Source organism: Argiope bruennichi, chromosome 8, assembly GCF_947563725.1.
Source record: "Argiope bruennichi chromosome 8, qqArgBrue1.1, whole genome shotgun sequence".
In the NCBI taxonomy this organism is placed as follows: Eukaryota; Metazoa; Arthropoda; class Arachnida; order Araneae; family Araneidae; genus Argiope; species Argiope bruennichi.
The window spans coordinates 55,777,163-55,798,656 of NC_079158.1; the positions used below are offsets into that span (position 1 = coordinate 55,777,163).

General features: G+C 25.0%; 3 protein-coding genes across 9 annotated transcripts in view; 1 reads left to right on the forward strand and 2 right to left on the reverse strand.

Annotated features, from left to right (window-relative positions):
- The window catches only part of LOC129980961 (dedicator of cytokinesis protein 9-like), a 74,689-nt gene extending 64,149 nt beyond the window's left edge, over nucleotides 1–10,540 (reverse strand). For all 7 annotated transcript variants that reach the window (XM_056091497.1, XM_056091499.1, XM_056091498.1 and 4 more), the window contains exons 1-10: nucleotides 10,332–10,540; nucleotides 5,315–5,431; nucleotides 4,204–4,376; nucleotides 4,026–4,098; nucleotides 3,765–3,863; nucleotides 2,412–2,543; nucleotides 2,080–2,263; nucleotides 1,439–1,527; nucleotides 940–1,023; nucleotides 693–842 (exon numbers count right to left, since the gene is read on the reverse strand). In XM_056091497.1, the coding sequence (XP_055947472.1) occupies nucleotides 693–842; nucleotides 940–1,023; nucleotides 1,439–1,527; nucleotides 2,080–2,263; nucleotides 2,412–2,543; nucleotides 3,765–3,863; nucleotides 4,026–4,098; nucleotides 4,204–4,376; nucleotides 5,315–5,431; nucleotides 10,332–10,430 (1,200 nt within the window). In that variant the 5' untranslated portion in view covers nucleotides 10,431–10,540. The remainder of the gene's footprint in view (nucleotides 1–692; nucleotides 843–939; nucleotides 1,024–1,438; nucleotides 1,528–2,079; nucleotides 2,264–2,411; nucleotides 2,544–3,764; nucleotides 3,864–4,025; nucleotides 4,099–4,203; nucleotides 4,377–5,314; nucleotides 5,432–10,331) is intronic.
- A 260-nt stretch (nucleotides 10,541–10,800) lies between these two features.
- Nucleotides 10,801–15,210, forward strand: LOC129980964 (translational activator of cytochrome c oxidase 1-like). Its single transcript, XM_056091508.1, has 5 exons — nucleotides 10,801–11,090; nucleotides 11,988–12,097; nucleotides 13,479–13,606; nucleotides 14,021–14,198; nucleotides 14,931–15,210. The coding sequence occupies exons 1-5, from the start codon at nucleotides 10,850–10,852 to the stop codon at nucleotides 15,129–15,131; spliced, it is 858 nt and encodes a 285-aa protein (XP_055947483.1). The 5' UTR covers nucleotides 10,801–10,849; the 3' UTR covers nucleotides 15,132–15,210.
- An 85-nt stretch (nucleotides 15,211–15,295) lies between these two features.
- Nucleotides 15,296–21,443, reverse strand: LOC129980963 (glycoprotein-N-acetylgalactosamine 3-beta-galactosyltransferase 1-like). The gene is made up of 2 exons (XM_056091507.1): nucleotides 20,384–21,443; nucleotides 15,296–16,688 (listed from the first exon to the last, which is right to left on the reverse strand). Exons 1-2 carry the CDS (start codon nucleotides 21,269–21,271, stop codon nucleotides 16,380–16,382), a joined length of 1,197 nt encoding a protein of 398 aa, XP_055947482.1. The 5' UTR covers nucleotides 21,272–21,443; the 3' UTR covers nucleotides 15,296–16,379.
- Between the last annotated feature and the right edge of the window lie 51 nt (nucleotides 21,444–21,494).

The following is a 21,494-nucleotide window of genomic DNA, read 5'->3' on the forward strand; positions in this document are numbered from 1 at the left end:
AGATCATTTGATATATTACTTGGACTTTAAAATAACAAAAGTAACATTTCAGAAATTTTCTAAATTAACTATTTTTAAATAAAATCAAAGAATTCAAAAGATAATTAATATTATCACTGATCAAAACAGAAAATAAAATATCATTTAAAAAAGAACAGTATTAAAATTATTTCCAAAAGAAACAAATCAGTTTTGTGGAAATGACAAAAACTCTTTGTATTTATCTTCCATTAGTTTTTAAAAAAGAGTATTAAGTTTTGAATATATATATATATAATTAAAAAAAGAATGCCATTTTGAATACAAATGTACAAATAAAAGCACACAATAAAAATATATAAAAATAATTTTTGATTCTAACAAAATTCTGTTGATGGGATATTTGCAGTTGCCACAAGAGACTGTTACTTCTTTGACCATATGCAATTGCATGAGTATTGCAGGCTTTCTTTGAAGAATTTCTATTGTTTCATAAAACACAATTCTTAAATTTTTTCATTTCTGCTTTAAAATTCCTGTCATTGTTTAAAAATACAGTAATTACTTTATTATGAACAACAACTATGCAATTTACAGTAATTTGTTTACATGTGTTCAACAGACTTTAAAGTTTGACAAAATACTTTGAAATATCCATCATATTTCATTTGCATGCAATTCAGTAATTATAAAATAGAAATCTTTATTTTTACCTGACACAATGAATCTTTTTCACTCTCAAGAGGTGCCTGTAACCTAAAACTAATTTCTTCACATTTTACCAAAATTCGAGTTCCAAATTCTTCCTTGTAGGGCTTTACTTCTTTTTCAAAATCATAATTATGAGCAGAATGGATCATTCTCTAAATGACAAAATAAGAATTTTTTTTAAAAAGGAATATTTTATAATTAAATCTTATCTAATATAAAAAAATGGAATAAATGTTTGATAAATCTTACCTGCATATCTGGGTAAATAGCAAAAAGATTTTGTCGGTTTTCTTTTCTTGCCAAAGCGATTGAGTAATCTGTTTCTCTAGCATACTACAGAAAAGATAATTAATAATTCATCCTAATTTGTATATGAAAATATGAATAGCAAATTATCAGGACATGCTGATGAAAATGCAGTGTTTAAATAAAAAAAGCAATTCATCTAAGAATAGGAGATAACGAATTTCATATTCTTGTACTTTTAGTTAATATTAATGAAAGTTTAATTTTAAATTAATGATAAATATAAAAAATAAATAAAATAATAAAAATATAAAAAATAAATAAAATAATAAAAATATAAAAAATAAATAAAATAATAAAAATATAAAAAATAAATAAAATAATAAAAATATAAAAAATAAATAAAATAATAAAAATATAAAAAATAAAAATTTGAGAGTATTTAAAAAATTGGATTTTAGAAAAGCTAACATGTATAATAAATTTTAAACATTAATTTTACCTTTGCTAATTCTGGATTTTTACTATGTTCTAGCCCTTTCAGAGTACCATATCCAAAAGGAGAAGGGGCACTACTTGACATGAAATCACCTAGAAAGGAGGAAAGTTTCAATAAATAAAACAGCTTGCAAATTATTATTAAAACATTTTTAGCTAAACAATTATATTTTTACCAACATTTTAAAACGATTAAATGAATAAAAACATGGAAGACAAAAAAAAAAAAAAAAAAAACCGACAGATTTGACAAAAAAAAAAGTATTTAGTTATGGAATAGAGGAAGAAGGCAACTAATTAAAAGTTTTTCATCAACAGCATCTAGAAAAAATTTCTGCTATAAGGAAATGAACTCTAAATTCAGAAATTTCAATTTGCACTAGCAAAATATTTTAAAATTCAACAGTGAAGATTTGAAACTATAAATGGTTAATTTTATGCAAATGCATATATTAGATTCTCAGAAGAATCAAGCACAAAACCCTTGACCCCTCAATATCAAAGTTATCATTACAACTAAGTTATGTGAAAAAAAGTAACATTGTAAATTATTCAGATCAATATAATCAGTTTAAATTCTTAGAATTAATTGAAATATAAAAAACTCAAATTTAAAAATTATATCAAAAACATGAGAACTCTTACTAGCGCTATCAGGAGAAATCGGCGGTTTTCGACTATTTTCAGATGCATTTTTTGTATTTGTAATGACAGTGTTCAAACTAGTCAGCCAAAGTTCCAGTTCTCTTTCATTTTCAGCAGCTAAAATACAGGATTTGTGTCCATCTGCCATTTGAAGTTCAAACCCCAACTTACTTCTCTTAGAACTCTGTTACAAAATTAAGAGGGGAAAAAAATTAATGATGGATGGAGGAAAACATTTAATGAACATCTTTATTTTAATTGAAGAAATTTATTTTAAAAGGCATAGAATTATTGAACTAAAGAAAAAAAATTAAAATGTTAAATAAACTTACTCGCACAACTTTATTACAAAAATCCATGCATAGTGCACCTTTAGAATCAGTCTTACGATCATCTTTATGGAATTCCAAAATATGTGTCCCATCAACTTCTTGCCGTAAGCACACAAATCTTCTTTTAAATGACTAAAAAGGGGGGGGGGGGGGGGGTTAAAAATTTAAAGGTCATATAAGAATATACAGAAAAAAAATATATATTTGATTATTATTAAAATTATGCATAAAGATTCGAAGGATCTTCTATTAATCAAGCAAGAACATAAATTGTGAGTGCTGAACAGGAAATTTGCTGATCGTGTAAAGATATTCAAAACATAATAAATGACAGCCATATATATATGTATATAACTTCTGAGCAATGAAAATAAGTCATAATCAATACACTGATGCAAATAAATTTTTAAAATTCATTATACTACATTAAAGATATTATCTTCAAGCAAGGACATTAATTTTGAGAAACAAAATATATTAAATTTGTTTTGTCATTTTAGATTAAGACATTAAAACTCAGAATAGTTGCCTCTCACTTCTAAGGCTAAAAAAAGCCATAGTCATTGTTTATTTTTTACTTTGTTTTGCTTTATCAATATGTACTTTCAAATAATTTTCAGCAGGCATATATAACCCTTTAGATATATTTTCAAAGTAATACAAAAAATTCAAAAGTCATTATTTTTTATATTTTAAATTTTTTTCTTATCATTATTAGGAGGCAGTTTATATAAAAAAATAAATAATACATTTATTTGCAAACAATAATGCAAAATAACAATGAAGAAAAATCTAAAATGAAATAAGAAAAATTTGAAAGCAATTGAATAGTTATTTTGCTCTTGATCTAATCAATGATATATCATCTCACATATATAAAAGTTTTTTAATATGATATTCTGTTGATTTGTTTATAATTTTTTTAAAGGAGCATCAAAATTTAACTTTGTTTTCTTAACACAGATATTTTTTAAACATAATTTAAAAGTTTTGTATTAATTTGGGCAATAAGTTAATAAATGCACTTAAAGATAGTTGTATATCCGCAAAATATTAATTCCATATTTATATTTGGAGTTTCTAATATTTTCTATTATAATATATGTAGAAATTTATAGTAAAACCAATTAGTATTTAAACTCTCAGTATACAAAATAGAAAAACACTTTTCATTTAAAGCATTAAAAAAATAGAGCCTCCAAAATAAATTTTATTTCTTTTGAAAATCATATAAGATTACAATGTTAAAATTAGCACATATCTAGAAAAGAAAATAGATTTCAATTTTCATACAATCTTGCAAAATTCATGAATTTTTTTTCATATATTATAAATATAAGAAAAACAGAAAACCTTTGTAGCCAAGCTAATAAAACTGTCTGTTCCAGATTCTGGTCCTTTTAATAGGAATCCTTCTTTTATAACTCCACTTTCACTTCCAACAGTGCTAATCTAATTAAAATGAAGCGAACAAATATTCATTAAGAACAATACTTCAAAAGCATGATAAAATACAAATGCAATATTTAAAATGGAATTTATTTTAATAACAAATTGCTTGATAGTTAGAGAATAAAAAATTCAAATGAAATACGGAGAAAAAAAAAAACTTACAGAATCTTTGCCACCATCAATTTCAGTGTCTACTTCATAAACTTGATCTTCTAATTCACTTTGTCTTGGGAATCTGCGCATAAGTATAAAATATCAGATGGTAGGAAACAGATAGTTTATGCCATCCTATTAATATTAATTATTCATTATACAAGTATATCTAGGAAAACATTAATACCTAGGAAGTTGTAAATAAGAGCCAGAATAAGATTTATATTTGTAATTTATCACATGCCAATCTTTAATGTAGGCTTTAAGACACTGTCGAGTAAACAAGGAAGAAACCTCATTTTCTGCAAGAACAGGTATTGTTGGATTAACAGTTCGATGTGTTCGAGAAATAACTTCTTCCTATAAAAGGATTAAAATCCAAATTGTAATAAGCACAAAGTATTACACATGCAATAATATTTTAAAATCATCAATGAAAAATTAGATTTACATATTTAAAGTCTAAAAGATCCAAGGCAAACATAAAATTTGACGAAAATAAAATTTTTTTTCTTTTATTACTTATAAAAAAATTTTTCCCAGAAAAACAAAAGTTATCAATAATTATAAAAAATTTTATTGACATTTGGCAAAAATGACAATGTAAGACAGCTGTTACACTCAACATATTAGAATGCATTATAGTTGTTTATGTATCTCAATATTATATGAATATTTAAAAAGAACCTTCAAAACTTTGTAGAAAATTTTTAGGGGCAAATTTAGATTTAGAGAAATTCTGACATTTAATTAAAGGATTTAACAGAATTAAACTATGAAATAAATTCATTTTGGAAATTTACAAAAACAATTTTCCAAAATTTCTTATACACACTCAAAGATTTCCATTTAGGAAAGCACTCATATTAAGAAATCTAAACCTAAACACAATTTAAAAATCTTGCTAAAGTTAAAAAAGAGTCTCATAGAATAGAAGCTAAGAAAAATATAGGATTCATCAACAACTTATCATTTATGAAAAGCAATAGTTAATTTTTTTAATGATATTTAGTCATCTAGTAATTACTACTGAATAAAAAATCAGTTAAAAAATCTTTCCTCATAGAATTTTTTTAATTCCTTCAAATGAATAAAATCAGCATTCCTTTTTAATTACAACACATATAAGTAATTTTTACAAAGGAAAATCTTTATTCCAATAATTAGAAATTTCATTCGACATATAGAATTGTTTTTTCCCCCTAAACATTGAAGATTCCAGAAAAAAGCTAAATAAATAGGAAATTTCAATTTATGAAAGTTTAATATATGGAGTTTCTCTTTTATGTATAACTTACCACAACATCATCCTGTGGGAACAAAAGCATTTCTCGTAGTGGATCATTTTGAAGCAAGGTTTTATTTTTATGAAAAAAGACTTCAAAGTCAACAGGTTCTATAAGCTGGGGTTTTGCCTGAAAATATAATCGATAATTATATATATATATATATATATATATATATATATATATATATATATATATATATATATATATATATATATATATATATATTTGAGGAAAATACAGAAATTGTGCTTCAAAATATACCACAAAGATATAATAGAATAAGGAATAGTGGCTACTTAAGGTATTGCATTTCATCATAGTCATCATCAATAAATCCTCTAGAATAAATGGGAACATTATTATGTTGATTTAAAGATCAATCATCAGCCAATACAATTTGTACAGCTGAATGAAGATAACACACCACAATATAGTCCTAATCCTGTCTTATAAACAGCTCATGCAAAATACTAAAAGCATTATGATATTACCGTACTTAACAACGCTGTTGACAATTTCTAAATTATACAAATTATACAGTAAATATGTCTATCGGTCTAGAATAATGCAAATGATAATTTGTCTATTAGACAGCATTCTTTTCATTGTTGCTTCATTTAATATGTATGCTTACAACAACATTATTTCAAAATAATGCATGATGTAACTAGATGTGAAATGGCTGCTCTACTGTTAATAGTGGCTGCATGCAATTAATGCTGAATAGTTTTTGATGTCTATATATGAATAGTCATATTAGATGTTAGCTGGGATGTTGTTTTGAACCTTCCAGTCATAATCTACTTCAAAGCTCTTTTGTCCCTATCATTCAATATTGTTGCACTTGGCAGATAATGTTTTTTCCAGGTTTGATGTAAGTTGTCATTATAATTGAAACAGTTTTCTCTTAACATTAACAAGAGTAGTTATTTCTATTACTGAAGCTCCAGGAAAATGAACACATTAAATGATATCGTTCAAGAACCAGAAAGCAAGAATATACTACAAGTGCATTTTGAGATTTGGTTTACACAAATATTTATATTATTTTGTTAAACCTCTGTATTTTCGGACATTTTGATTTGCAATTAATTACTCTTTAAAAATATTTGTTTTGCAACTTCATTTTGCTTTTCAAATAAATAAAGATATTTCAAAAATTATGAAACAATTCTTTATATAAAATATCTGAAGAATAATAAATATTTAATTACACCTAAAGAAAATTTATTTCAAAAATCTACAAGAGATCCACTATCAAACATTAAATAAATAAAAATAAAAGAAAGCATAAAATATGATTCAAACAAAATTTTAAAATTTATAGCAACACAAAATCAAAAATGTTTTAGGATACAATGTTTATATATTTAAGATTCAACAGATTTAAAAAAAATATTTTTCAACTGCTATCTCTGACTTTGCACTATCTTTTCAAAGCTATGAAACTCCTAATTTTTCCAAGGATTTTTCATCTTTTGTCTGCCGGGGTAGGTGGGTGGACAGTAGGAAAATAATAATAATAATAATAATTAAAGCTTTCTATTTTAGTTACTTCAGAGAATTGAGCAAACTCACAAGGTTTGAAATCAGATGGTTTGTACTCATTTATTTTCAATAGCATGGTTAAATCGTTTCAACAAATCTTTCAACAATAGACTTCTTAAATACGAGATATCTGCTAGATATTAATATTCTTCATAATAATTTTCTATGTCCATCATTTGAATGAGTCTTCCATAATGAGTTGTGGTATACAGAATCAATTAATCTCGAGATGTTTATTTTTTTAGCAAGATATCTCATCTGGCAAACTTAGAAAATTCAAGATAAAAGATACGTGAAAAAGGTTATTCTAAATATATTGAGGTATTAATAACTAATCAGGAATGAAGGAGGCTAAACAAGGAAAATGGGTCAGCAGTGTAAAGGGAAAGAATGAATTAAAATAAATGATAAGAATATATATCTGTGGCTTAGTATTTTTTTAAACATAATTTCTGTAAACATTACTTAACATAAAAATTTATAAAACTGGAGAAAAAAAATTTTTTTTTAAGGAACAGTATGCTTATTGGATAATCATTCATAATATTCATTGATATTATTACACACATGTTTTGTTTTCAAGCAACATGACTTTTTTTTGTAAACAAGTTAACAAATATAATCAGAAAAAATTATAAATAGCACATATAAGAAGTTCATTATTAAGTAGTATGAAAACATAACAATAATAATATAATCAAATTTTCTGAAATCAAATGCAAACAGCATGTTAGTTACATGTTTAGCTATTACAAGCAAGAAATTAAAATGTAATTAAACACATTATGAATTTAATTTCATTAACACAATTGAATTATATAATAGAAAAAATTACATCTAAAACAATTCCTCTGATTATTCTACTTTAATAGAGAAAAATCACTTCCTATTTCACAAGGAAAGGAGAACATAATTTCAAAGTTTTTTTTAAAAAAAAAAAAACTTAAATTAAAATCTCTATTAAGCAAATTAAAATGGAATTTGTTTTTTGTCTATATCCTTAATATTCTATTTTTGAAATACAGAAAAATCAGAGGAAGAAATGTGATATGATATTTAATTAATGTAATTCTACCTGATTACAAATTAAATTGAAGAATGAATGAGTGAAATACTAAAATCATCAGTTTATCGTAAATTTTTTTCTTCCTTTTTTACAGTTTCAGCATTCTATTCTTTTTTAATATTAATAAGAAACTTTGATAATAGATATTTTAAATATCTTGATATAAAACTCAGGAAGGTAAGGTGATTTACACTCATATCATCTGGATAAGTATATATAACCACATCACATGCAGTCAAAACAAGGAATAGCTCTATTTTTTTTGTATAGCAATTTAAAACTATAAAACCTTTATCTTTTTCAGTTAATAAATTTAATGACATTACAGAATTTTAATAAATTCTGTACATAAAAATTAATTCTATCACTATTAATCCAAAGTTGCTCATGTATACATTATTTTTAAAGTACTTTTAATGGAACAAAAATATCTTTAGAAATTTACATCATGGGGAAAGAAAAAAAAAAAAAAAAAAGAAAGAAAGAAAGAAAAAATATATTCTGCATAGAAGAGAAAACTCTACAAGAACTGTTTTTCTCAATCTGAGTATGTCTGGAAAAAGTGGACAAAATGTAGACATAGTCACTTAAAAATTAAAGTGCATAATGTAAATTAGAAATACTATATACTATACAAAAATATATCTACTGTTTGCCAACAGATTCTAAAACTTTCCACCATTCTAATATGCATGCATTAGGATGGGTTTAATTCATCAAAATAGGGGTAAAAAGAAAGATGAAAGGAGGAGATGTTTACATTTCACAATAAGGCGAATTCAGATTATTCACTAACTTATGGCGCACAAACACTGAAAATAAATCGTAATATTGTCAGAAAAAGATACTAATTTACAATGAAATATTTCAAAGGAATTTTTATTTACTGCAAGGGGCATACACAATAAATTATGATAAATAATTAATAAAAGATTTATGTTCTTAAAATTTAGTAATTCACTTTTTTTGCAAAATAATAATGAATTTTTTAATGTTAAAATGCTTTTTTTATGTTATTGAATTTTTTCAGTAATATTTTGAGATTAACAATGGTGAATAATCAAGACTTTACTCTGTTTAAAGCATCATCAGCCCTTGTCTCACTCATTAGTGAAATAGAATTGTCAAAAAATGGTAGTCTCAGGATACTTAAGCAAACAATACACACATTTTGCATAATTATTGTATGAAAAATGCTACCTAAAGTCCTATAATTCACATTAATTGCAACAAATATACAATTTCATTAGTTACTGAAAATGGTTAAAATGTGAACTATGATTATCCTAACACCACTCATAATAACAATTGGTATCACTGCTTCTTGCATGTGTTGTCAAAAATATTAGTTGCTGTTGTCCCTATATTTAACTGTTCACTAACTCAGTTATATTAACATAATTAACTATATTAGGTTTTAAATATCTATACAAAATGAATCCATTTGTGAAAATATTACTGAACAGAAAGGAAATTTAAAGCTGCTCCTTTTTCCTAAACTTGTTTTTGACATAATTTAATCAAAACAGACCTTTATTAATTCATAATTTAATTATTTAAAAGTAACTTCAAAAAATTACTAAAATTTGAGTAATATGTCCTAAAAAGTTCTTAGCTTTGCTCCATTGCCTAAAAAAAACCTGCCCCGAAATATTTCCATAATAATAGAGACTCAATTGACATTATTTTGTCATTTCCTGCCAGTAGGAAATAATCCAGAAAGTGTCCCAAGTAAATTAAATCTTGATAAATTAATGATAAATGAAGTCACGATTAAAGGATTTAATTTCTATGCAATAGTTTATCCAAAGTATAGATTAATTATTATTATTGCCTATCACTTCACCAAAACAAATTTTTTAAAAATTCAAATATTTACTAGAGAAAATTCATTTTATTTGTGTAAAACTAATTTCTAATCCAAGCTGTAATATATTTTGTGCCATATTTTAAATAATATGCACTAAAATTTAGTTTATATGAAGCATCTTAAATAATCATTACTAAATAAAGTTAAACGGATACAATGTTATCAATAAGCATTAGTGATATGAAATGCAGAATAAATTTTGAATATAAATTTCCGTTCATACCGCTTAATGTATAAAGTACATTCCCATCTGACAAAAAAAAAAAAAAAATAACAAACGGACGAAATAAAATAAAAGTAGAAATTATAAAATGTTACTTATTTAAAAATATAATTTAAAGGGATACTATTTTAATGCATAATTTGGAATGTGAAAATAGATCAGTATTAAAGATTATCTTAAGTATTACATATCTAGTACGGATATAATTTTTTTCATAAATTCAAAGCAAAATTGTGAAACCAGACACTTTTTAAGGAAATTATTATGGAAGTAAGGATTTTAAAAATAAAACCTATTTATTTCAAGAATTTGTACTTACGATGAGAGTGCTTTCTCTAACTGCTTGAGAAACGGTTTCCCGAACTTGGGCTGCAGAGCCTGGTTTGTTTAGGCTGCGAGTAAATTTTCTTTCAGCCATGGTTTAAAACTAATAAAATAATTAATAGATGATCACTTATCAAAGTAAATTTGTAGCAGAAAAACATGCTCAAACCAAAACAGATGACACTTCAAAGTAGATGACACACAATGTTGAGATGCCAAACTGGTATTTTAATAATGTACCATAAACACGTTTGCCCCACCCCCGTAATTTTTGAGGCCGGTGTAACCGAAAATACTCACCGGTTTTTCAAAATTTTATCCTTTAATTTTTGTATTGTTCCAAACTCATCTATAAATCAAATTATTAATAAAAAAATGAAATTATATTAATAAATTATAGAAATACATGTTATTCCAATTAAATGCATGCTCAATATCTGCGAACTGAAATGAGTTCCCGTATGTTTACATTTTATTTCTGGCGTGTCGACTGTATTTTGTCTTTTGATTAAGATGAGTTTAACTAAAGTTTTCCAATTGCCAAGCGTAATGCTTTCAAAAAATATTTGTACTATTTCTAGAAATAATTTTTTCACAAATCATTCTGCTTTTTTTATTAATAATTTAGTTACAAAAGAAATGACACACAATAGATATGTTTCCAACTCTCCTCAACCAGCAGTTAAAAGTAGCGATCTTTCTCAAGCTTTAGTTTCTTTTAAATATTTAAGGCTTATTAAAAAAGCAATTAGAGGTTTGTATGTTTTTTTTTCTGAATTGTTTTCATAATTTTTTCTATCAGCAAGAAATTTGACTTAAATAGATAGGTATTTTTGAATAATGCTGTTGATTCCGAAATGCGATTTTGAAGTTTTGTAGTTTACACTGCTCTTCTTAGGCCTATTAAATTGAGAATTTATAGAAAAATTTAATTTTTTTATGTGTTTAATTTAAAAAATTAAATTATTAATATCATAATTTATCATTTTAGAAATTAGCATTTTTTTTTTTTTTTGTTCATAAGTCATTCGTTTCTTAAGGAACCACTAATTATGATATCATTTTGTTTCTTCCAAGTGTACGATAACAAGAATATCAAGGCATAGAAATTAATTTAAATTTATAAATTTTAATTCACTTATTATATTTCAAATTGAATTTTTAATATAAGGGTAAGTACTTTTTGTTTTTATTGCAAAAAAATGCAGAATTAAAATAACCGATTTTATTTCAAAAATTGAAAAAATATTCAGGTTTTATAGAGAGCAAATGTGATCAATTCATGTATTTAATTTCTATTATACTGATTTTTTTATATGCATCTCTACAATTTGTTAAAATTCTTATTGAATGCTTGCAGATTATTAGTTAATTTTAAAATGTGTAGATTATTAAGAAAATTATTAAAATAATGTAAAATTGTAAATTTATGTATTTTACTTCATAATTCTAAACTTGAAGAAGTAACTATTTTATTTAGCATTGCTATCTCATGTTGCTTTTGAATCCATATTTAAAATCTGAAGCTTTTGTAACCTTTTTCAACTCCTTTGTGTTGTTTTGGAATTTATAACATATAAATATAAGAAATTAACAATGTAAATACATATATTTGTTATATATAATAATATATATTTTTTTAAATTTCCAGAATTTGGTCCTATTGTTGAAGAAAATAAAAAGCTTCAAATTTTACTTCAAAAAGCACAAAAGCATAATATACCTTCAGATTTCATTCACTTTACTACAAGAATCAGTGTGGTAAGTTGAAATTCTCAATTTCAATAATTTTTGAAGTCAATAATATTGCAACTAATAAAAAACTTATTTGTGACTGGGGAAATCATGCATCTGATTATTACAGATATTTTAGTGTGAGTAATAGAAAAAAAAGTATAATGAAGCATACTACTTTTCTGTCTTTTGTATCTCTGCTTTTTCATAATTAAGTCCTTTTTTTTACTGATCTGAAAAGAATTAATACATTTCCTTTATTGGTGCCTCCAAGTGTAAAAGAAAGCCTTCATCACTGAAAGAACTATCACTTATATTTGTCAGTTTTCTTTCCTGAGATTTTGCTGAGAGAAAGTTATAAAAAATGATAAGAGTTTTACTAAAATATTTTGTAATATGCTCATCTCTGTCAAGTTTACCTTATGTAGAGTTTTATAAAATATCATTGAAAATTCTACTCGTATTCAGTGTAGTGAAAACTAAATCTTGAATAATTTTCTTTTCTTAAATTTAGAACACTGTAAAAAGGATTTACTATTAAAATTACTAGATAATTAAATAGTGCAATAATTTTTTTAATAAATATTTGAAAGATTTTTTTTTTATCTAAGAGTATGAAATTGTTTTATTTATTTCTTTTTCACTTTTTTTTAATATGTTTAAACTAGAATTTTTTTATATTGATTGTTTTTACTCCGAAAATATAATCTTGATTTTATAAGTTATTTAAAGAATGTTTCCAGCTTTATGAGTATTATTTAAAGAAATTATCAGTTAAAATTATGAACATGAGTCTTAATGAATCATTATGAAATGCTAAAAATTTATAATGGGCTGTTAGTATCCATTTTACATGCTATTCTATTAGTCTGTAGTTGTTGTCACCAAGCATAAATTCTTATGTAGAATGGCATTTTTTGTTTGGCATTGTATCTCAAATGAATTGAGCTAAGTGGAGCAACCTTATATCATGAGGTTAACAAAATATTGCAAATGATAAATTTACGAGATTATTTTGAAGTTCTTAGACCTGTGTTTATATATTGTTCAGCTAATAGGAAATATTCTAATTTGTTTGTAATTTATTGCAATCAAATATTTTTTTAACAAAGAAATCATAGGATTTTCTTTAAAAAAATATCGCTGTTAACCAAATCAATTCCTGATGATACTCAACTTCTTTTCTCTGTTTGTTATATATATTATAAATTTAATTTGTATTAAATAATATTCAATGTTTTTCTAATTTTAGATTCTTTTTTGTATTGATTTGATATTATTTAAAATATTTCTCAAATATACTCTAGTAAGATTGCTGTTAAATTATAGCCATTCTAAAACTTACTATTATTAGATTTTGCAATTCTTTCAAAATATTTAAAAATAAATTAGCAATAATATGTTACAGGACACTAGAGCTACTGTGGGACTTTTGGAATTGTTGCTTTTTAGTAATTGTCATTTTATTGTACAATATGAAGATATTGACAATGCACAAACAAAGCATCACTTAATAACAATGTGTGAGCAAAGTGAGTAAGTAATCAATTTAAATAATCTGTTTTATGATATCACATTTTATGTCCTTTTTTAATGAAGAAAATAAAACATTAAAATCTATTAATTGCTGCAATATCACTGGTAAATTTAAATGTAATAAAACAATGAGTTTTAATTATATTTCACAACACATTTTTAACTTGCTTAAATTTATGTGCATATAAAAGAATTATTTATAAATTAAAAAAAGTGGTTTCTCTATTTTTATTTGGAATTAAATTTAATTATCAATAATAATAATTTTTTCATTTACTATGATACAAAACTGTTGGTTCCCAAAATATGTTACAGACTATATTATTAGTTATGATAGAATTTATTTGAATATAATTTGTTGCTTTTTATGTTTTATCTTATCATCACCATAAATTAAATATTGTATATTTTCAGTGCCCAATTAATTCATGATAACATAAAATGGCCGAAGAATTTTGATCAGAAAGGAATTATCTCAGTGAGAAAAGACACTTCTTTTCCACCTTTCAATAATCTAAAAGAAGCAAAAATGACTGTATCAGCACAATTAGTTACTGAAGAATTTGATCCAGAAGGAATCCTTTTTTGGAAGGTTTATATCACAGAATTTTCTATATCTTTTCTCTTAGTACATTTTTTTATTGTTTTAAGTAATTTTTATTCCTTTACTTTAAATTTGTAATGAGGAGTATTTTTGAAAAAGAATATAATTTTATACACCAATAATTTTAAACCTTGCAACATTTTCAATTATGATTTTGACAATTTGGAATTCTTAAGATATAGAATATTAATAAAACAGAAAATTATTTGACTTCTAGATTATATGAATATGATGGAAGAAAGATAATTACATCATATTACTGACCCAAAAAACTATTCTTATAAAAAAATAATTTTAGGAAATTAAAGAGTACTGAATATAAAATGCTGAATAATTAGCCAAAAAAAAAAAAAATCTTATCTACAGATATTGTTTATAGTCTGAAACGTTCTTAAAAAGAAAATATCATAAGAAAATCTAGAATTGTATTATAAAGATTTTTTTTTTCATTTTCCCCTAATTTATTTAATGAACAGGGACATTTATATGCATTATATTGTATAATGTTAGTATTGTAAAATTTTCATTACTTCTTTTTTAGATTTAACAAAATTTTTGTGCAAAAATTGATAAGCAAATTTTAAAGAGACGTTTTAATCATTTATCAGTGATTTTAATGTAGTATTGATATGTACATTAAGTCATGTTTCACTTTACTTGATAGAAAATATTTTCAAAAAGCATGTTTTAATATTTCTTTAAATAAATCTTTATTTACAGTTTTATTGTGATCCTTCTGATCTTCATAGAGTGAAAAGATATCTGATTGAAAGAAACTGTGAAATTGAAGAAGCATTTGTCGGCTATATTCCAAAAAGAGAAATTTTGGTTCCTAATCATGTAAAAAATGCTGCTCGAAAATTAATTGTGGAGTTGAATAAAATACCAACTGTAGACAATGTATATACAAATATTATGTAATACTTAAACAAGTAATTGATTGTAAATACTGACATTTGTTACATCCATATATCTTAATAAAAATGCATTCATAACTCTATTTAACTTTATTTCTTCATAAAATATATTTCATGTATTATTTTAACATTAAGATTATCAGTTGTGTGAATAACACCGTTCACCTGTAAAAATTTAGAAATTACAATAAACAGTTAATGAATAATTACATTTCTCCTTTTTTTTCCTCCTCTGTATAAACATGTAATGAATTTTTACAGAATCATCTGAGTAATTGCAAAAAATCAGATAATATATGTATTATGAAAAATCGGTTTCTCTTTTCTATTAAGGAAGGGAAAAATGTATTATAAATTGCAGATGGTAGATTACCTTATTAATTATCATTTTGAAGATATAGTTTTTCAACATTAAGCTGAATATTTCTAAACAACTTCATAAAAAATAAAAATGTCTGATTCCATATTCATAGAAGTCGAAAGAAATAAATGCATAATGATTTAATATAACCAGCATTAATGTAATAACTTATCTAAAAGCAATATAATAATTATGAATAGTTAATCATACTGAGATTCTAGATTGTAATAATATAAACTAATGCAATTACAGTTCTTCAGGCCATATCAAAATGAATGGGGAACATTTATGGCCTAATATTTCATTCAAGATAACAGATCCATTAAGAAATTGCATTATGATGGTAATAAACATTTATTTTATTTTAGGATTTGGTACATTGAAAGCATTACATTTATAAGTTAGATGTGGCTATCCCATATTCGTTAAATCAAAGCCAGTAAGTTATATATAAAAGATTAAAAAAACTTGAAAAAGTGACCATTATAAATAAAAAAAAGTAATTATTTTCCCCCTTTAGTTAAAAAGCAATTGTCATCAATATAAGTGTTAACATGAAATATTACTTTCTTTTACCATGGCAGTTAAACAATATGCAAACGTGCCAACAACTGCATCACAAAATATCCAAAAATATTGCATATTTTATTTTCTTATGACATATTTTGTCTAAATTTTGGTAACAATCATTTTAACAAAGAAGTATCATAATGTACTTATGAATAGAATCAGGATGCAAAATATCAAAAGTATATGTATATTAAAAATGGATTACATATCAAGTTTTTTTTTTTTTTAAAAATTTATTGCAACCTCATTTTGTTAAGCAAGTGATTAGTACCACAGATACAAAAAATAAGTCTTAAGTAGAATTTGTCAAAATTGTGAATATCAGCTGCCAAATAATTCATTCCATATATTTTCCACGAGTGTTTTGTGCGATTTTTGTTTTTTCTTGTTATTTGATTTAACCCAATCTCTATCAACAAGCTGTATAAAAGGCTCACCAACTTGATCCAGTTCTTTCGAGTTTAATTTGTTTGAAATGTATCTTTTTTTATCTGTGGGTGGTTTATTTCCAATTCCTTGCAAACTATTTCTGAAAACAAGCAAGTGATACTGTAGAAATTCCATCAAATAATGTTTTGATGGAAGCAATCCATGAAAAGTAATGGCTCTATCACTGCAGCAATTCATTCCCTAGAAAAATATTGAGACAATAAGTATTTTGAAGCTTATCAAACATTAATAAAATTTATTTTAAATTTCTGTTTAAAAAGAACAAAGTATTTTACACCAAAAGAAAGGAAGAAAGAAAGTGTAGATTATAATTTCATTAAAACTGATGAATAATTTAAATAATGGACTAACTGTGACATTTAAAATAAAATTTAATTCAATTACTATATTAAATACTTAGAATTTTCATTGTCAATTTTAAAAATCATTTCAAGATTCCTTGAAATACACCATTTGTGGTTCAAGTTCAAATATGATAAGAAAATTACACTAAAAGAGAATTAAATACATATTCTATAAAACTAAAAGGATACCTGACTTTTTATAACAATTATGTTTAATGATTTTAAATTGGAAAGCATATATCCAGATGAGAAACAAAGAATGTCTATAAATTTTCAGGCCTTATTTTTTATATTTATTTTGAATCAAGAAGAGATATTTGCCAATCAGGATTTAAGCAGGGATGGAAAGGAAATATTTATAAAAAAATATTTAAAATTTTGGATGTATAAACTGTAAAACTTCTTTTGTATGTCATGGAAATATTAATCTATATAAATTATAGAAATCTAAAACATAGATTTTTTTAGAAGTATTGAATTTTCTGATATTTCATATTTATAATATAAATTGAAGATATAAATAATATCCAAGATAAAGAAACCCAATCAATTCAAAGAAGATATGCCATTAAGGTATAGATTATGTAAAAAACATTTTTCAAAATGATCTTTCTTGATTTTGTCTATTAATATGCCTTCATATTCATCCATCCATAATACAGAACTATCTCTATTCAAAAGGAACTTATTGTTCTAGTAACAAAAATCACTTTAGACTATAAATAAGGTGAATCTGAATGTGATCTATACTGTGAAGTAAAGAATTTTAAGAAATTCTTCTTAAGCTAGAATGAGCACCTGGTTTAACTGTAACCACTAAAATCAAATCAGACACATTTACTAGAAATCAACTCATAAAAGAGGGTTTGACTTAAGAGGAATATTTTATATCAATCAGAGAAAAAGTAATTTAGGTATCAATAAAAAGCAATTTGGGAACCAAGCCACAAGAAACCAATACTAAGATGAAGTAATGGCACTTGTATATTAATCACATGCCATTAGCATTTTGGATTAACTGCATACCAATGACAGATTTTAAGTACATGTCACTGGCAAACATAGTCAATAGACTAACATTTTCTTCAATAATTTAAAGATAATTTTATACTATTTTTTACCATTTTTCTAAAAACTTATAGCATAAAATTGTCAAGAATTATAACATTTTATAAAATGTAAAGATAAAAATTTTAATTAATTTTTTGATAGAACTTTTAGCACTTTCTAACTTTATAATATATAGCACTGATTCATTTTTAACAATATTATTGTAATTCCATTTTTATAAAATTGTTTCACCAGCATTTCCTTAAGCATCTTTTCCATATCTTTAAACCATAAGATTTGACATGTGAATTTTAAAACTAACATTAGTGCCAAAATAAATGTTCATAACCAACACTTTCTAATCTAACAACTAGATGCTTTATCAGTTAACATACAATAAATTGCAATTTGGTTTCATCCACCAACAATTTTAGCACCTTTCTGTATGCAGTACTCAAACAATCACTTAGTTTAAATGTAGTCACAATTCTGTAAGTGAGTATCACTAAGATTTGGCAGATATTCTCTAAAGTCTTGCTAAAGGAATGGTAATTAATTTTTTACATAAAGTATGTGCAATATGTCATTACTGAAAATAGTAGTAAGGCGTGGTAGGGTATAATCAACAATCTACAGAGAACAGACATTAACTGTCAAATTTATTATTCTATTAACATGCTGGATTTTTTTAGGTCTTCTGTATCAAAAGCTATAATAAAAGCATTTTAATATATATATACTAATTTGGCTACATTTTTTAGTATAAATTAACATACTTCTGATTTTATATTTGATTCTATCGATGGAACATTATAGTCAACTTTATTCCACTATTTTTGTCATTCAAAATTTTTGAAAATTTGATGATACATTGTCTACTTTTACTACTAAGGAACACAATTTTATTTCATTCTTTATTTTAGGGCAATTTAAGTAAAGTGGGATAAAATGAAAGTAATGCTAGGCTCAGCTGTAAAATAAACGTACACAATGGTTAAAATTTCTTTTTTCATTATTTTTTTTCAATAGGTGGCATATGCATATATTCTGATAAAATTAAGACATTTTTCCTATTTTTTTTTTTCAAAATAAATCTAGCTATCCTACTCTCATGTTTACACAAAAATGGGTGAAATTTAAACAGTATAAATAATTAGGACTTTAATTAACTATAAAGTTAAAAAAACTTGAATACTTTTACTAAATCTTTAACAACATTGTATCCTTTTTTCACTCCACATCTAATGCTATTTCCTTCACGGCTTATAAATTGCATTTTTTTCATATCATGCATACATTTTCATATAATTTATGATCATCAATCAGCTAAAACTGAAAAATATATTGCAATTTGCTTTTTGGATTGTTTGTATCTATAAGGGAAATGTGGATGAAATTTTAAAGAAGGATTTTAGGAAAGCAGATTACAAAATGCTTCTAAAGCTGCATTCTCTATTCTTTTAAATCGGCTGACTAAGAAATTCTCATCAAAATGTGCTGTGAAGCATTTTTAAGGTCGCTAGCTATTTTACATCAAATTATATTAAATATATATATATTACATTTTTTTTAATATTTGAGTTACTGAATCCAATTACTTTGAAGGAGATCTCGGTCAAATAAATATCTTGCTATTTCATTTAGTTATAATATTTCTTACTCAAAAACTGCTTATATAAAAATAAATCTTTAAAAAAAATAATCTTTTTTTCTAGTTTTGAAAGTTGAGGTGAAGGTAGCCCAAAAATTTGCATTGATTCAGAGACTCAATCTTGCTCTGATTTGCCTGTCTTTTTACGAAATGCTTTTAATATTCCTTTACATTATTAGAGGTGTTTTTTTTATCAATATTTGCTTGCAATTAAACATAAGAAACAGACAAAAAGATAAGTTTAGTGTCATGAAAGCTGCAAAGCTACTGTTGTAGAGCTATCTCTATATTCCCCTCCCCCCTAATATTTTAAGATTTTCAATCATATTCAAACTCATCAAATGGAATATTTTATTTTAAGTCTACCTAAGCAACTATATAGTAGATAACAGATAACTACATAGTTATAGATAACTTAGGTAACTATATATTTCAATTCTAATGAATTTTAATAAAGCCTAAATATTTATAATAAATGTTTTCTAATATAATGTAATACTATATCCCACTGTGCATAGCATTATATCCTAATATGTAATATTGTATACCAACAGTAAGACAATATTATAATTCCCATCACTACCAAAAACATTAAATATTGGAAATAAATATTACTGTTTTTAATATTTTGTAGTATGTATCTAACAGGTCAAGGACCACTTTAAGAGTTTTGACTTATAGCTGAAAATGAAAATGCATTTAACACTTGTAAATATAAAGCATATATATATATGAATTTAAAATACAAAATATTTTTAAGAATACTATATTTTAGAGAAGCAGAATGAAGAAAAAATCATTTTTAAAAATTAAAAGCAAAGATTTATTACCTCCTCACTTAAGAAGGCACTTGTTCTCCAGTAAGAACTAAATACCGATATAGATCCTGGTATTAACATTGTCTCAACTGAAAATGGATTGAAGCGACCTCTTAAATAAGGATCCCTTGTATCTACAGGGTGGACATTAAAGGCATGCAAGATCTTCCCTATGGACTGGTCAAAATACCATGAAGGAGGTCTTTTAAATCTACAGTCATCAGCAGTAGAATATACAGAGTGAAGCAATGAGAAGCTACCTTTGCTGAGAACAATACCAGCAGAGCCAACATTGTATAAATTTGAAAAATCTTTCACAGGATGTCCTAAATAATAAGGCATGCTGCTGTTCAGAGGTGCAACATAGAAGCGTAAGTTTTCAATAATGGCATAAGTAAAATCATCTGCTATCAAAACCCAATTAAATTGCCCATTGTATTTATGATATACATGAGTGAATGCATAACAAAACCCTTCAAAAGAAGTAACAGGAGGCACTTTCATTACGGGAATTTTTTCGTCAACAAATCTTCCGAAAAAAGTCACAATATTACAATGCTTGGCCCACGTCTGTTTGACAGCTTCAGCTCCATTATGAGAATTCACAAATATTAAACACAGAACAGGAGTGCTTTTAAATAGAAACACACTTTCTAATTCTAACAACTTATTTTCGCCATATCGTAAATTTTCTTCAGGAACAAAAACTTTAGAGAAATTATGCTTTTCTAACCAACCATTATAATTGGATTTTCTTAAAGCTGATGTATAATGATTACGTATTGCAGAAATCTGTACTGTTTGTTCATATTTTCTCCAAACTAAAGCAAAGAGAATTCCCGATAAACAAGCGCAAGAAAATAAAAACAACCTGTTCTGAAAAGCTCCGCATAATTCCATTGTTTCAATTTATTTTAAATAGCAACAACATGGCAATGTATATATAAAAACTAACATAAAAATTTTGTGAGAAAAGAACATCTGTTCTAGAAAACTTTTCCATTACTTCCCTTTCGGTTGTTGACACTTCTTGACTTTTCACATTACGCGTCCTGTTGCTAGGAAGCAAGGAAGTATGTCTGTTTTATAAATAGGAAATAAAGATTCCGATGACGATTATTTG